Source organism: Dermacentor andersoni, chromosome 4, assembly GCF_023375885.2.
Source record: "Dermacentor andersoni chromosome 4, qqDerAnde1_hic_scaffold, whole genome shotgun sequence".
In the NCBI taxonomy this organism is placed as follows: Eukaryota; Metazoa; Arthropoda; class Arachnida; order Ixodida; family Ixodidae; genus Dermacentor; species Dermacentor andersoni.
Window position 1 is genome coordinate 7,427,177 of NC_092817.1, and position 16,302 is coordinate 7,443,478.

Sequence of the window (16,302 nt, forward strand, 5' to 3'; positions counted from 1 at the left end):
ATAGCCAAGTTTGTGTTGTGTATGCACAAACCACTTCGAGGTACAGATAAAGCATTTATAATGGAAAAGAATGCTCTTGCAGTTTAGGTTTGGCCGAGATAACATGAAATTCACCATCTTTCACATATCATAAAAACCCAAATATAATACAAGGAGTAGTATTAAGACCAAAAGAAAAGAAAGATAAAAGTGTTTTCTCTGCGTATAACATGCATCATGAACATTTACTACCCTTCAGTAATATTGCTTTGTTAAGCTTTGCTTGCTGTTCATTCTCCCTACTTTCCTCAGACGATGCATTATTGGAAAGTTTCACACAGAGGAGCTCATCTGTACCACCCAGAGAGTTCAATATTCTGCACTTATTAAAAGTTTGCACGGAAATTAAGTGCACCAAAGTAATGAGAAGACAGTGCAACTTATAAAATGGGCAATCCAATGCCTAGTGGCCATTCAGCAATCGCGTCAGTATGGTGACTTTTGAGCTAAGGGTACTGCATGGTGCACAGTATTGCATGGCATTTGTTGCTTCTACAGTTGATAGTCAGCAGAAAGCTCATTCACTTAATTTCTTGCTGACCTCACACAAACATGTCCTGTAGCTTGTCCTGTCGTAGTTTCCACTTCATTGTGTGTGTACACATTCATGCAACATGCCATGTTGTGTAGACTGTGGCTGCTGCCACATGCCCTCCTGACTGTGTATGTGCCTACATTTTCCATACTTTGCATGCACAGGTACACGCTAAAACCTCCCAGCAATCTTTGAACCACAACTGGGTCTCACTCGATGGAGCAGTTATCATTATTTTTGCTTAAGTTGTAGTTTTACAGCAGAAGAGTATCCTCTAGTTGAAACAGTGACATGCTTGCTAGCTAATGTGAAAATTTAGGTTAGAACTGAAGAGGCTCATCAATTGCTTTTGAGTACATGAGTACCTTTGTGCAGTTGACTTTCGTAATTTCCACGTCACTTGAAGTATGCATGGGCACTATCAGCTGTAACATTTTGTTCATGTTCTAATACCTTCATGTATGAGCCCACGTTCAAGGTCAGCTTTATTTGTGAAATCCATCTACTGCAGCTTTGTGCATACTTGCCAGCAATAGCGAATAATGTATGTTGAATATAAAATTAATGTTTCCTGTGATCATTGCATGCATGCTCTTGCAAGCACGTAGCTGCATTTGAAAGAAAATACACATATAGTTACTCCTTGCTTGTATGTGGGCTGCACCCCAAAAATTCAAAACCACATTTAAAAACAAAGTGTATTTGTTTCACAATAACTATTCAGTAAACCTCGAGAAAGCCAGAAAGTAGAAGGGCATAAAATGTATACAAGTGCCACGTGGCCGATAATAGGCACGGAGATGCATGTAGTAGGTGATGCGACAATTGGAGAGTAAAGGCAGAACTGAGCAAACAATCTGTAATTCACAAAGACAAAAAGTTGGGGTGCGCTTGTGAAAAGTAACTTTTCATAAAAACGAAGCATACACTTTACACTGACTAATATGTACGTACTTATTTGAGCTTATGTGGCAAGTAAACCTAGTTTGTTACAATACAGTGAACTTCCGGTAATTAGACCTTGACGGGGCCGATGAAATTGATCGAATTGTCTGGCGGGTCGGAATAAACAAGAAGCATAAAGAATCCAGAACACACTGCCAATTCATGGAAGTATTTGTCAGTCTAGCACGCCTCCCAAATCAAACGCGTGCCCACTTTCTATGTGCCCAAGGTAGAAAACTAATGTAGAAATTACATTAAACCTCCTTAATAAAATAGAAATCTAACGTGCGCCTGATTTTTTAGCGAGAAAAATATATGTGTTCCACAATGGCGGCAGGTTTCTTAAGGTCAGCTTCGCCGCAGTATATTTGTGTTATGCGGTAAAGCATACAAGTAGCGCCAAGGCGGTTTTGGTATCGTATCCGATTGCACCGCGCAAGCAATTTTCGGCCCAATTTTCTTTTAAAAAAGAAGGCGCATGTTGGAATCACATGAATACTATAATCGGACATTGGTGAGCTACAGTCATTGCTTGAAGATTCACATAGAGCTGGCCAAAAATATGGTTTTTGACAGGCGATAGTGTGTATTCAACATATTCACCGTCCGCTAAGCTCCGCCGAGACAGATACTGTCCCTGAAGAAGTCACTGTTGGGGTCACCATAGAAGTCAGGTGTGTGCTTGCTAACTGGGCAAGTTTTAATTATTTGGTGAGGGCCAATTTTAGGATCAAAATAACGTAAGTTTCGGTCAATAGAAATGCATGGGCACCAGCTGGGACCTTCGGTTGGGATCGAATTAACTAAAATCTACTGTATTTCCCTGTTGTGTGCTAACTCATGTAATCTTCATGCAGCTTTCTTTGTCGAATTAAATATTTTACTTCTGGTTTACAGATAAAACCGTGCTTGTTTTTGTCATATTGAGACATGATCTTTTCGATAATGCCATAAGCTTGGGGTATGTTCAGGAATGTAGACAGTCTAGCAGCTTCTAAATGGGCCAACACATGGCTTCAGATTGTGGTGCTGATCATGTCTCACAGTGGTGGAAACAAAAATTACTGTATTTACTCTCATAGTCAATGCATTTGTGTCTTCCTTTTTTTTCTTTTTCAACAAACATAAGCAATGTCAAAAGGTGCACCTAATATGTGGGTAACTTTTATGGGAACTTTTTCAAAAGAGCAAGAAATAAAAGATGGTAATGACTTTTAAAATGTTTAGGTAACTTAACTTTGCAGTAAATAGACACATCCACTTTTTGCAAACAGTGACAACTTTGCGGTCTTCGAACCCTGAAAGGCATGATGTGTCCAATTTGTAGCATGCAGCTTGTCATGCTGCTTCCACCAGTAGTGCACACGGACTTTGTCAACACCAGCATGCCTTCTGACAGCACGATTCCTATGCTCCATCACATGCTTCATGGCTTTGAGTTAAAACTGCCCATGTAACTGGAATTATGACCCATTGCCGACAGCAAAGCACAAGACGCGCAGAAAAGCAAGCGGCAGACAATGCTGTCACGGATCATCACCATCATCATAATCATCATCATCAGCCTCTTTTATGTCCACTGCAGGACGGAGGCCTCTCCCTGCGATCTCCAATTACCACTGTCCAGCGCCAACCGATTCCAACTAGCCCCTGCGAATTTCTTAATTTCATCACCCCACCTAGTCTCCTGCCGTCCTTGACTGCGCTTCCCTTCTCTTGGCCATTCTGTAACCCTAATGGTCCACCTGTTATCTAACCTACGCATTACATGACCTGCCTAGCTCCATGTTTTTCTCTTAATATGTCTCTTAATATCGGCTATCTCCGTTTGCTCACTGATCCACACTGCACTCTTCCTCTCTCTTAACGTTACGCCTAACATTCTTCGTTCCATCCCTCTTTGCGCGGTCCTTAACTTGTTTTCGAGCTTCTTTGTCAGTCTCCAAGTTTCTACCCCATATGTGAGCACCGGTAGAATACATTGATTTTACACCTTTCTTTTTAATGATAATGGTAAGCTTCCAGTCAGGATCTGACAATGTCTGCCGAATGCGCCCTAACCCATTTTTATTCTTCTGTGAATTTCCTTCTCACGATCAGGGTCCCCTATGAGTAATTGACCTAGGCAAGCATACCCCTTCACAGACTCTAGAGGCTGACTGGCAATCCTGAAGTCTTGTTCCCTTGCCCGACTATTCATGATTACCTTTGTCTTCTGCATATTAATCTTCAGCCCCACTCTTGCACTCTGTTAAAGTCTTCAATCATATGTTGTAACTTGTCTGCAGTGTTGCTGAATAGAACAATGTAATCGGCAAACCAAAGTTTGCTGAGATATTCGCCATTGATCCTTATTCCTAAGCCTTCCCAGTTTAATAGCTTGAGTACTTCTTCCAAGCACACAGTGAATAGCATTGGAGAGATTGTGTCTCCCTGTCTAACCCCTTTCTTGATAGGTATCTTCCTGCTTTTCTTGTGTAGAATTAAGGTAGCTGTGGAATCGCTGTACATATTTTACAAGACATTTACTTAAGTGGCCTGTACTCCTTGATTACGTAATGCCTCTATGACTGGTGGTATCTCTACTGAATCAAATGCCTCTTCGCAATCTATGAAAGCCATATAGAGAGGCTGATTATACTCTGCGGATTTCTCTATTACCTGATTGATGACATGGATGTGATCCATTGTAGAGTATTCCTTCCTGAAGCCAGCCTGTTCTCTTGGTTGACTAAAGTCCAGTGTTTCCCTTATCCTATTGGAGATCATTTTGGTGAATATTTTGTGTAATACTGAGAGTAAGCTAATGTGCCTATAATTTTTCAATTCTTTAATGTCTCCCTTTTTGTGGATTAGTATAATGCTTACATTCTTCCAGTTGTCTGGGACCCTTGCGGTCGACAGACACCTCGTATAAAGGGCCGCCAGTTTCCAAGCATTATGTCTCCTCCATCTTTGATTAAATTGACTGTTATTCCATCTTCTCCCGCTGCTCTTCCTCGTTTCATGTCTTGTAAGGCCCTTCTCACCTCATCGCTAGTTCCTAGTACCCAGAATCTCTTTGTACTGTACAGGTCAGTATAGAATCCTCTGCTTTTACTATATACCTTAGAGATTGCTGATGATATTACTCTGCTTATCTTTCAGTGCATACGTCCTGGTTTGTCCGATGCTAGTTTCCTTCTCACTGTTCTCAGGCTGCATCCATATTTTACTGCTTCCCCAGTCTTTCCCTCATTATAATTTCAAACATCACTTTTTTTCGCCTTGTTGATCAGTTTTGACAGTTCCGCGAATTCTATCTTATGTCTTGAGTTGGACACTTTCATTCATTGTCGCTTCTTGATTAGGTCCTTTGTTACTTGGGAGAGCCTACCTACTGGTAGCTTGGGTGCCTTTTCACTTCAATTGCTGCTTCTGAAGCCAGCCTAGTTACGGTTTCATTCATTGCCTCTATGTCATCTTCATCTCTCTGATCTAAGGCTGCACATTTGTTTGCAAGTAATAGCCTAAATTTGTCTGCTTTTACCCTTACTGCCTCTAGGTTGACCTGTTTCTTCTTGACCAATTTTTCTCTTCTTCTCTTCAAATTGAGGTGAATCCTAGCCCTCACTAACCTATGATCACTGCACTTTACCCTACCTATCGCCTCTACATCCTGCACTATGCTGAGATCAGCAGAAAGTATGAAATCAATTTCATTTCTTGTGTCACCATTAGGGCTTTTCCAGGTCCACTTTCTGTTGCTACACTTCCTGAAAAAGGTGTTCATTATTCAAAGCTTATTCCTTTCTGCGAATTCTACAAGCATCTCTCTAGCATTCCTAGAATCAACGCCGTAGTTGCCAATTGCTTGTTCACCAGCCTGCTTTTTCCCCACTTTTGCATTGAAGTTGCGCACTACTACAGTATACTGTGTTTGCACTTTTCTCATTGCTAATTCAACATCTTCATAAAATTGATCTACTTCCTCATCGTCGTGACTGGACGTTGGAGCGTATATTGTACTACCTTCAATCTATACCTCTTATTAAATTTGATTTCGACTACTGCTTTCCTCTCATTAATGCTGTAGAATTTGTCAATGTTGCCCACTATGTCCTTATGGATTAAGAATCCTACCCCGTATTGCTTCTTATCTGGGAGACATCTATAGCCGAGGACATGGCCATCCCCAATAAAGACAGTGTCTACTCGACAAGACAGCCAACAATGGCTATGACCACCACTACCACAACAATGTGCCACCTTGGGTGGAGGTAGGCAAAGAAAGCATCCCTTAAAAAATAAAGCAATGTTCAGCTCACCAATTTACTGGCTTCTAGGTGCACAACTGTCTGCATCTCATATTGATTGGCTGTCACACTGGCAATGTAACAGAGAGCATTAATTGTTTTCCAGAGAGATGCCTCGTTAGTGGCATGCACTGTCATCAACAGCCAGAGCAAGGGAAACTGGAAGCTAGGGCATGGCCATTCATTCATGGAACCAAAGTTGAGGGTGCGATAATTACAAGGGGGAAAATATTCTAATTTGGAAGAGCAAATTGGAGGATGTGTTATTTATCTGAATGAATTCATTGTGTGAGTAAATGCGGTACATATTTAATTGACACAGAAAGCTATGCAAATTGCAGAAGGCAGCACTTTGCAGGGAAACATTGTCAGCAAATATCTGTGCACATATTCACATCCTCACTAAGAGAAACCATAGTGTCAATGCCAAAGATTGCTTTGTTCGTTTTTTTTTCCCCTTTCATTCAGCATGCCATACAGGTTTGCACTAAAGCCCTTGATACTTGTATTAATTTTTTTTTTTTTTACTGTATTTGATGTGTGGCTCACTTTTGTTTTATTTTTTGCAGTACGGCTCTGCTCTGTGGTTGAGCAAGTGGTCCCAGGATGCAGATTTGTCACAAAGGCATTTCTACCTCATCGGCTATGGACTTTTTCTGGTGTCTTATGTGGTCTTCAACTTTGTTTTCTGGATTATATTTGTTATTGGCACACTAAAGGCAGCCATCTGGTTTCACCAGCAGTTGTTACACAGCATCATGCGTTCACCACTCGCCTTTTTTGACACCACACCCTTGGGCAGAATCATCAACAGGTAATTGTTTTGTTTTATTCAATTTATTTTCTCATCAAAGGCCCAACGGCCTTTGAAGGGGTGCTCATTTTCATGTGAGAGTAACTGCTGCAAAAAATGGAAGTAAAATATATAAGAAAAGTCACAACTGTGTCTGAAAGGCAAAGAATCGATTGCAATAGTGAATTAGTGGACAGCTAGCTATATGAAGTAAGGATAGTAGTTTTATCAGCCGTATAAACTTGTAAACATAGGCATACTAACTAAATTAACAAGCATGGTGTTTTGCATACACAAGCGAACATAAACACATCTCACTCGATGACCACAGAAACTCGCTGTCAAAATACTGGAGTGAGGAACCAAGACAGCAGCAGTGAGTGAATCGACCTTCGTGCTGCATGTCGCATCAACGCGAACTAAGCCATGAAAATACTGTGCGCAGCCATACTCTGTCATCATCGCAGATGGCTTTCGAGATACAGTGGCCCGGGTGGGCTTGCGTGGCTGCCCAGGCCGCTCAGAGTAAAATGCACCCCTCCTCCCTACCCTACCCTCGGATCATTGTGCGCGACGGAAGACAGTGTGCTTCCTCCCCACTTCCCTCGCTTGTGTGCGCGAGATTGAGCCATAATCGCCGGCTCACCCTCGCACGCTTTCACTTGCGCATACAGCACGCAGCTACCATTTTATCGTTCTTGGACTTTTTACGGAACCTGACAGCGACGCAGACCTGGAGTGTCCATATATTTGCTATTGCAATAAAAGCATCATATGGCACTGAACATAGCAAAACAACAACAAAGACCGTACAAGTCCTAAGATTATATAAAAAACAAAATAAGGTAAAGTTTGCCTTGTTTTACACAAAAACGGTAACAGTAGGAAAAATATGCACTAGTTCAAGTTTCACCTTGTGGTCTTGCACTACAGTCACAGAGAACATACTCCAATCACACGCGTCTAATGAACACCGTGACTTTGACCACCACAAGCCGCCTTGCGTACAGGGCGCTGCGTCTGCTTCAGCCGCTCTGTGTGCTGACGTACCGCTGTGCGCACGCGCCCCAGCCATCCCAGCTGTGGGAATGCAGTACCACGTGCGCAGCAACGGACACTCTAGACAAAGCTCTCTGGAAGGAACAAAAAGCATTTATTAAGCTGGGGTTCGATACAACATTAGTTTAAGCACCATACAGAATCTAAACCTAATTTTGATACAAAAGCATCGCCAGACGGTTGCCGGCTGCCACTAACGGCGCACCACGACAGAGAGAACAAAAAATAAAGATCCCAGTATATAGAGTGGCCACCTCTCGTTTGGCCAGTGCCATTCATCGTGAACTCCACAGCAGAGAAAATTAGAAATATGAATGAACAGAGGAACAGACAGGGGCACAATTGGAAGGTGCTGCCTCTTACGTTGAGATGACTGAAGACTGCGCACACGCCGAGGCAGGGACTTTGGCGAGCCCGAAGAAACTGTTGGCCAGCGATGGACAAAGGGGCTGCCACCAGCGATGTGAAACACGTACGCACCTTCCAACGCCCCAATGTGGTTACCGTCTTGCATTCATGCACCCAGAGCACACACAAGCGAGTCCCGATCGAATCCTGCCAGAAAGTCAGCCAATGGGGGAAGTCCGTTGACCTTCCTGCGGTTGTCCATTGTGTCCAGGCAGAGAGTAGAGGGATGTAGAAGTCTCGGACACGCAACGCAGTGGAATGGCAACACACAACTATTGCGAGCACTCGAAACCCCGCATCCCTTTCCTCTTAAATGCCTTCTACCAATGCAAGGCTGGACGCTACGGTGCCAGTTAAATCAAAATACAATATACAAGCAAACACTCATTACTATGTGACATCGGAGCTAACCATTAGCAGCTAGAACCTAAAATCATCAGCCTCGAAAAAAGTTAAAACGAAAAACAAGCCATTAGGATAAATTAAAAGGTAGGTTCCAAGTACACAACAAAAATCCATGCGAGCCCATGCTTTAACATTAAGTGCAATAAAAGCATCCACGAATAAACTAAAAAATTAAGAGCAACATTTAAGAAAGGCAAGTGCTTAGGTATACAATGACATTCGAAGACTAATGTGAATAAGTTAGAATAAAGGAAAGCATTGGCCAACACCATTAATCAAACTAAAATAAATGTAAATGGCTTCAGAAGATGTACAAAGAAAGAAAATCCATGCAAAAAATCTCTCGGGAATTCGAATACCAAGCCTGCATGCCATGCATATGACTTTACAGCACTTCAGCAGCTGCTGCCAAAAGTCTGAGGTGCTTGTTCTTCTTGCAGCGTTGGCCCCATGGGACGGTCGTGACTGGCACCAAATGTCTTAACCGCAGCCTCACCGTCGCTGTCGCCTTGCCTCCAGCCACGGCGACACCATTCGTTGGTGAAACACAGGAGTGAAAACGCACACGTAACACTTTCAGAGTGCAAGACACAAGCATACAAATTGTAAAGGCGTTTATTAGTCACTGCACTTGGGACTCACCGTTAGAGCAGGGCACAGACTCCCAACGCAAGCGGCATTCCCCGAGCAAAATCGCTGGCGAGATTGGCCCTCTAGAAAGCGCTGAAGAGGACAGCGCCCTATAGCGTCCCTCTTCTTCGCTACAATTACCTCTCGGAACAAAAAGAGAGCCATCCGGTGACCTAACAGCTCCTCACTATGAGTGGATCATAGTACGGCTTCAGGCACTTGACATGTTCGGCGACATGGTAGGGCCCTTCATACTTGGGTAGTGGTTTTCAAGAGATACCAGATGCAGTGGGAGGAACCAAGAGCCACACAAGTGCTCCAGGAAGGAAGATGGGCACAGAAGTGGTGTCACCGCAGGTGCTCTTCTGGCGCTCTCGGTCATTGGAGCAAGATTGCAGCACTCTTCAGCATGTCTTGCCATGGCAGAAATGGGTGCACATTCAGATGTATTTGGCCGGTATGGTAGAATTGTGTCGATGGTGCGCGACCGGTACCGACCGTTCAGTAAGAAAAAGGGCGAAAAGCCGGTGGTGCTCTGAGTAGCAGTGTTGTACTCTGTCACGCTCGACGACACGCCACACGTTCGTCCCAAACGTGTCCTTTATTTCCGCACGCCAACCATGCACACCCCACGACCACACTCGAGTCCCCCCATTTGCCCCTCCCCTCCCGCACACTCACTGAATCCTGCCGCTGTCTTCCCCGCACTCACGCCACCTTTTCTCCGCTCAGTCAACTACTGTTGATCCCGCGCTTGGCCTCCAGGAACCGTGGCTCCTTATCGTGGGTCTTGGGCTCGCTTGCCCCGGCCCTTGCACATCACAACTCTACCCCCCCCTCGAATCGTGAAGCCGTGTTGGTAGGGATAAGCAATGGCTCATAGTAGAGCATCAACTGATCAGCATGGGCGGTAGTTCGATGATGTCCTGTAGTAGGATCACCCAAAACAAAGTCATTGTCGCCTAATCGTTTCACTACACAATAAGGTCCACTTCGCCGCAGTGCCAATTCCACCCTCAAAGGGTTAATCGGAAACAATCTTATACCCCTGTCGCACGGTAAGATTTAATGTCATTCGATGCATCGAATGCCATGCATCTCTTGCGGTGCTACACAGTAAAATATAATGGCATTCGCAAACGATAGCAATGACACTCTGGAACAAAATTTGTGAAATTCAAAGAAATTTTGTGCTTATTAAACGCGTTTTAAGAACTTTTGCGAGTACTTTTAAAACGGATGAAAACATTTTGACGCCAATTATTCACAACTAAAAGCACTTCGATCAACACATCCAATATGACCAACCGCCGCAACAGACTCCTGATGCAAAGTGTTATAGCACTTGAGCACAGCCCGTGGTGAAAATATCATCGCGGCAAAAATAATTATTCCTTTTTATAAGTCTAAAAAAATATCTTCTGACTTTGCTGATGCACACATTATTTTTTCCCGTTGCATGTTGCTGATGTCTACCTGGGGTCAAGAGTATACATTCGGTTCGAATGCGAATGAGTTCCCCTAACTCATTCGATGGCAAATGCCATTCCATTCAAATGACATTAAATTTTCCAGTGTAAATCTCAATTAGTGGGATTATATGCGAATGCCATTTTATTCGAATGACATTAAATCTTCCCATGTGACAGGGGTATTACTGACCTATAGATCTGTACCTACCTGTGCGCCATCAAGATGTCACAAAAGCGTATTAAGGTGGAATTTAAAAGAGTCATTGTTGATTGTCTGGTCAGTCTAGGTAATACTCTAGACAAGTGGCAGTTGCTAACCCTCCACACATTTGATCGCTAGTCATGCTGTAGAATGAAAGTGAGTTATCTACTCTACTTACTATGGGCACCTGCCAGAGAACTGTCACTAAGGTGCGTAAGTTGGTGTTTAGGAAGCCAGCCAGGTTTAGGGCTCTGAAACAATTTGGCATCTTGGACAATCCAACCTGGCCTAGGACTGCTACATCTGATACCAGCAAGAAATGTGTATCACAGATTCTGGCAGACAGAGGAAGGACACAGTGGCACACGAGAAAAATTTAGAACACTAATTAAAACTGAATAATTCAGAATAACCCTGCAAACCTAACAACACGCACGTGTTACAAGCCCTAAAATATTGAAGCGACTATACAGTGTGTGTATATAGTCCTACTCGTGGTGAATGCCCCGTTGTTGAAACATTTATGCTAATATGTTGTGCTACCATGACTGACGCCATGGCACAGGACGGGGCTTGTAGTCAGGTGGCTGCCGTAATGTTGCGCGAGGCGAAGCAACCAGGTGGCACTACAGCACAAGGCAGTGCCAGGTAGATGGATGGCCTCTGTTGAACAGGGCAGGGCTTGGAGAAGGGTGAAGGGTTTAGACTGGGCTGGCCTACGTGAGAAAGGATTGGACATCGACTGGCAGTGAGTACCCAGCCGGGTATTGTGGTGGACTATCACTGTACTCCAGGACGGCAGGCTAGTGCATTGCTCTGTGGTCCTCTTTCCAGAGCCCAGCTGGAGACACGTAAGGTTTGTAGGTCGGGGTTGTAGGGAGGACCTGGCTCTTTGTTGGTAACTAGGGATACAGGATTTAATTACAGTATTTGCAATAAAACAAGAAACACATTTCAACAGTCTAGCATCACTTCCAAATGGAGCACGCAAGACGAAGCACACAGCACACAAGCTCCAAGCACCCCGCTTGTTGAGCACACAGCTGCTTAAAAACATTGTCCTCCCTAGATTCCTAGGTGAGGGAAAACCGCTGTCCAACCGTCGTCCAATCGGACTGTCCACAGTCATTGGAGGCGTAGTCCACCCACTTTTGAGGGGGAGGGCTCACACACTCACGTACGCACTTTGGATTCCCAGAACCCACCGAGTTGAGCGGGTCCTCGTAGCCAGATTGTCACGCTTGACCCCAGCTGGTGCCTCTTAATTCCAGAGCTGACTTATCCAGTAGCCGCCACGAGTGTCAGCAGACTGACGAATCCTGGGGCTCGAAGAAAACTGCACCTCAAAACACACTTTTCCGAGCTGCAAATAGACTATGAAGGTGACGGCGAATCAACCAACAATACTCGGTCCGCCGAATGGCTAGCCTGGCCGGCACCACTGGGCTGTACGAGGAGGCGCACAGTTAATCAACTTTGCCGTAGTCTCCAGTTCTCTGAAGAAAGTGTATGGTCAGTTATCGTTGCCGGCGTCGCCGGTTCTCTGAAGGACGCCACCCCCGCGAGTTGATCGAAACAACTGCAGCAGGCTGAGATAAGTTTGCAGAGCAGTACCCCTTCAGGCCGATCGTAACAGCTCCTCCATAGCCCGGAAAACCTCGACTGGCCAGTGCTGACAACCACTGGGCAAGAAGAGAATGGCAGGCGAGTAGGCGAGGTGGAAGAGGTGGCAGGCGAGTTGTTGCTCTCTGCAACAACTGCGCCTTTGGAATGCTTCAAACCATCTCACAAAAACCGGCACAGAAGAGTCGATCCCGGCAACACAATACCCCTCAGCGTGCAAACTTCCAGAATCAGCTGTTAACCCACCAAGCTTCCTATCAAAATTTCAATGCAAGCCACTCAACTGGGAACCCAAAATTTTGTGCCGCCAAGGCGAGCGTTCACGTTTCCCCCGTGTTCAACCAAACCTGACTGTCGTGCTGCACAAGAGTAAAGGTTTACGCAGACCTAAGCTGAAGGCTTTCAACCACCAATACCCGAACATAACTTAAGCAGCCTAACTTCACGAACAGCCTGTTCTTACCCTATCGCAGTGGCGTACTTATCGCACATACTGGTTCCACTGAACAGTCTGGTCAACTCCACAGGTACGTAATCACAATCACGCTAGCTTTGTGGTCCCTATTCAGGATGCATACTTGCGTCATACGCAAATGTTTAATCACGCTTACTCACGTTTCTTCCTCTAGTCCATACAGGACACGTACCTCAAACGAGAAACTAAACTTGCGTAACTTACGGACTATGCAGAACCCTTAAACAAATGCATCTTCTAATAACTAGTTCCACGCACGCTTACTAGAGAAGTCGGAATGCGCCCGTCCTCAACACACACGAGCGACCCAGTCATAAATATTCTGCTTCTTTCCGTCCGCGCAAGATGTTCTAATGAAACTAAGGACGCTTCTCAGTGCAAAGTATGCACTAACTGAAAACCTACACGCTTCAACTTAGACACTTTGAAAACCCTTCTAAAAATAAAGAAGGTTAACTAATACTCATGCGCGTTACCATAAACCTCTTACCGATAACCTTCATCAGGTTACCCACAAAAAAAAAAAGCCTATCTACTCATTAATTAACACCTTGCGAAACTAAATGTTAACATAAAACCCATCTTTCAAATCTTGGAGCTTCTCAAACAAAACGTAAATAAAGCTCGTACCTTACATATTGAAAGAAACTAGTCTCAAATTGTGAACATTTTTTTGAAAGGCTTTCAAGAGTTCAAGGCATATTGTCTAATTGCTGATAGTTGGCCATGCATTTTAGTAGTATTTGAATTTGGTTATTTGGTTTCTGAAGGAAAATAATTTTAAATCTCTGTTGAGTACACCAATGTGCAGACTCATCAACAGTAGACAGTAGTCTCTCTTGTTTAAAGTTACTAAAAAACGACGCACTTAAAGGGGCCGGAACCACCCCTCAGGCTGGGTGAAAAAACACAGTCTGCGGATGGCATACGCTGCTGTGAACATCTCAGCCAAATTTTGCAGTCTTTTGCAGTGCATGAATCTCACAAGTGGAGCACAAAGTCTCCTTTCTCTCAGACACTCTCTTTTGAACAGAAGCCTGCTCTTCACTCTTTTCTGGACCCTTATACTATAGCAGGTTTCGATATGCAGCTCCTATTGACGAATAGCTGACATCAATCAAGAAAGGTGTTCGTATCAGTGCACTTCTTCCTACTGTTACTGTGTATTTATTGGTGCAGTTTAATAAACAAGCTGAAGTAAGTGAAAATCTGCTTTCGAATTTCTATAAGAATTAGATACTTCCAGTAAAAGCCGACTGTCATCTGCTCGTGCTTAGCCACCCGTGTAGCAACTAAACTTTGGCCACCCTGCTTATTGGTGTCGCACCTATTGGGTCTCGCTAGTTTTGACTAGTTTTGAACACTCAGCTAGCCTTGAGCCACAGGAAACTTAAGGTCAGACCACACGCATGCTTGCCAGCATGCGCTCGCTCCTGGCCACTCCTGGTTATATGCCTTGGCAGACTTCGCTTCATAATTAGGTATTGATAGTGCTTCAAAATGTGCAAGTTGGATGTGGTGACTATCCGTTGGCCAAGTTCATGCAGGACGAAGGCAGTCCGCACCATGTAACACAACTAGACAGGAGCGTATGAGTGCGAGCGTGCAGTCTAACCCTGTCATGCACGAATTGAGCGCTGCAGTTGCATGTAGCCATGGTTCTGCTATTTAGCATAGATACCGCAGCCGCCACAAGGTGCCATGACTAGTCCACTGGCTGAACGCCCTCTGGCTCACTGAGAACAACCTCATTTAGCATGTTGTAGGTGCCAAAATCAGAAATAGTGGCATTTACGGGAACATCCAAAATCAAATTTGAACTGTCGCCATAGTGACGTTCAGTAGGCGGAGTGTGGTGGGCACACCCCTCTCCGCATAGCCTTCGCAGTGCAAATCATTGAAGACAAAGCAGCACCGAGAACAGTATGTTTAATTGTCAATAACTCCGCTTCTGCTGAACATATTAAAGAACTTATTTGCCGCAATGTATTTCTAAAATAGTCCAATTTAACTTCAAATGTATTTCTCAATTGAAAAAAAATATGGTTCGGGCCCCTTTAAATTTTCTAAAAAATGCTGGCTTCGACATTCCTGGTATGGTTGCCACCTGACTGGTTTTGTACTGGCACAGCCGATCTTACCCTTATTGTGCCGGTTGTGAGTTTGATCCCAACACTGGCCCGCCATTTTCTGGTTTTCAGGTTGTCCATAAATGGGAATGTTTTTAAGTTACCTTTAAAGCGTGCTGTCATACATACAAAATATCAGGCAACTGAATTGCTGCAGGCAGATTCAGGCGTACTGTGGTTATTTAAAATTCTCAGTGTTGTCTGCTTAGATTTTCTACATCTTTAGTTTATACGTTGTGGGGTTCTCACACCCATGCTCTTGGGACAAAGGAACGACAACACAGTAGTGCAAACAATCACAAGGGCATTTATTGCACCTTTCATAGATCAATGCCTGCTATCCAAGTTGCTATCCACAAAACGTGCCGATGGGCGCGCGTTCGCCCCATGCTGAATCCCAACGCCTGGTCGTTGCGCGTACGGTCACGCGAACGGTGGCGCGTTCGAAGGAGGCCACGCGAGACGGTCTCGCAGAAGCATGGATCAGTGCATGCGCGGTACGTCCGCGCTGTTTGCCGATCCGCCGCCAAAGAGGAAGCGTGTTCTGCCCTGCGCCCCCAAGTAACCCTGCCGTGAGGTGGCGTTAGCAGCGCAACACTCGCGCCATCTCTCGTACTGCGCCTCAACCAGACCGACTGCCGCGGGCATGCGCAGGCCACGCGGCGAAGCAGGATTGCAGGAGACAGGAGCTATGCGGGAAAACAACATATCAGGGGACGTGTGAGTCGCGCATCCCCACAACGTTAAATTAACCCTTTGTGGTACAGTGGTACAAATATGTACCACTTTTTGGGCACGTTTCAAATGCCCGTAATGAAACAACTGTTCAAATTGGAGCCAATTTTACTAGTGCTGCCACCTACCAAGGCATTTAGAAAGCTTTATGGGCGTTTTTATTTTATTCCGTCATGTGGCGCGAAGAGTAACTTAGTTTTTGCAAATGTCTTCATTGCGGTTCAGTACGTGCTGCTGTGACGTGGGAAAAACTCACTCAAAACGCTGCTTCAACATGCCTACTAAGTGTATCCTTTTACCCGTTTACTAAATGGAACCTAGTGATTCATCTGCAACCATATACATACATTGAGGGCGCCCTAATTGTTCATCGTTTTGAATTGTCTGTTCTGGGCTCGCTTTTGGCTGGGGTTGTTAGGCCTAAGTGGACGGCTATCGCACCGGTCAAATCGCACAGGCCGTGCATTTGCATTCTTTCTGAAAGCAGAGGTAATAGCAAAGGATTGTTGCCCGTAAAAGCAAGAAGGGGACGGCAAGCATATGGTAGGAGTTCCTGA

At 44.6% G+C, this 16,302-nt stretch overlaps 1 protein-coding gene across 2 annotated transcripts in view; it reads left to right on the top strand.

The window, feature by feature from the left end:
* Positions 1–16,302, top strand: part of LOC126535912 (multidrug resistance-associated protein 1-like) — a 335,731-nt gene that overhangs the window by 245,060 nt on the left and 74,369 nt on the right. For both annotated transcript variants that reach the window (XM_050182763.3, XM_055073342.2), the window contains one exon: positions 6,384–6,628. In XM_050182763.3, coding sequence (XP_050038720.1) covers positions 6,384–6,628 — 245 coding nt within the window. The remainder of the gene's footprint in view (positions 1–6,383; positions 6,629–16,302) is intronic.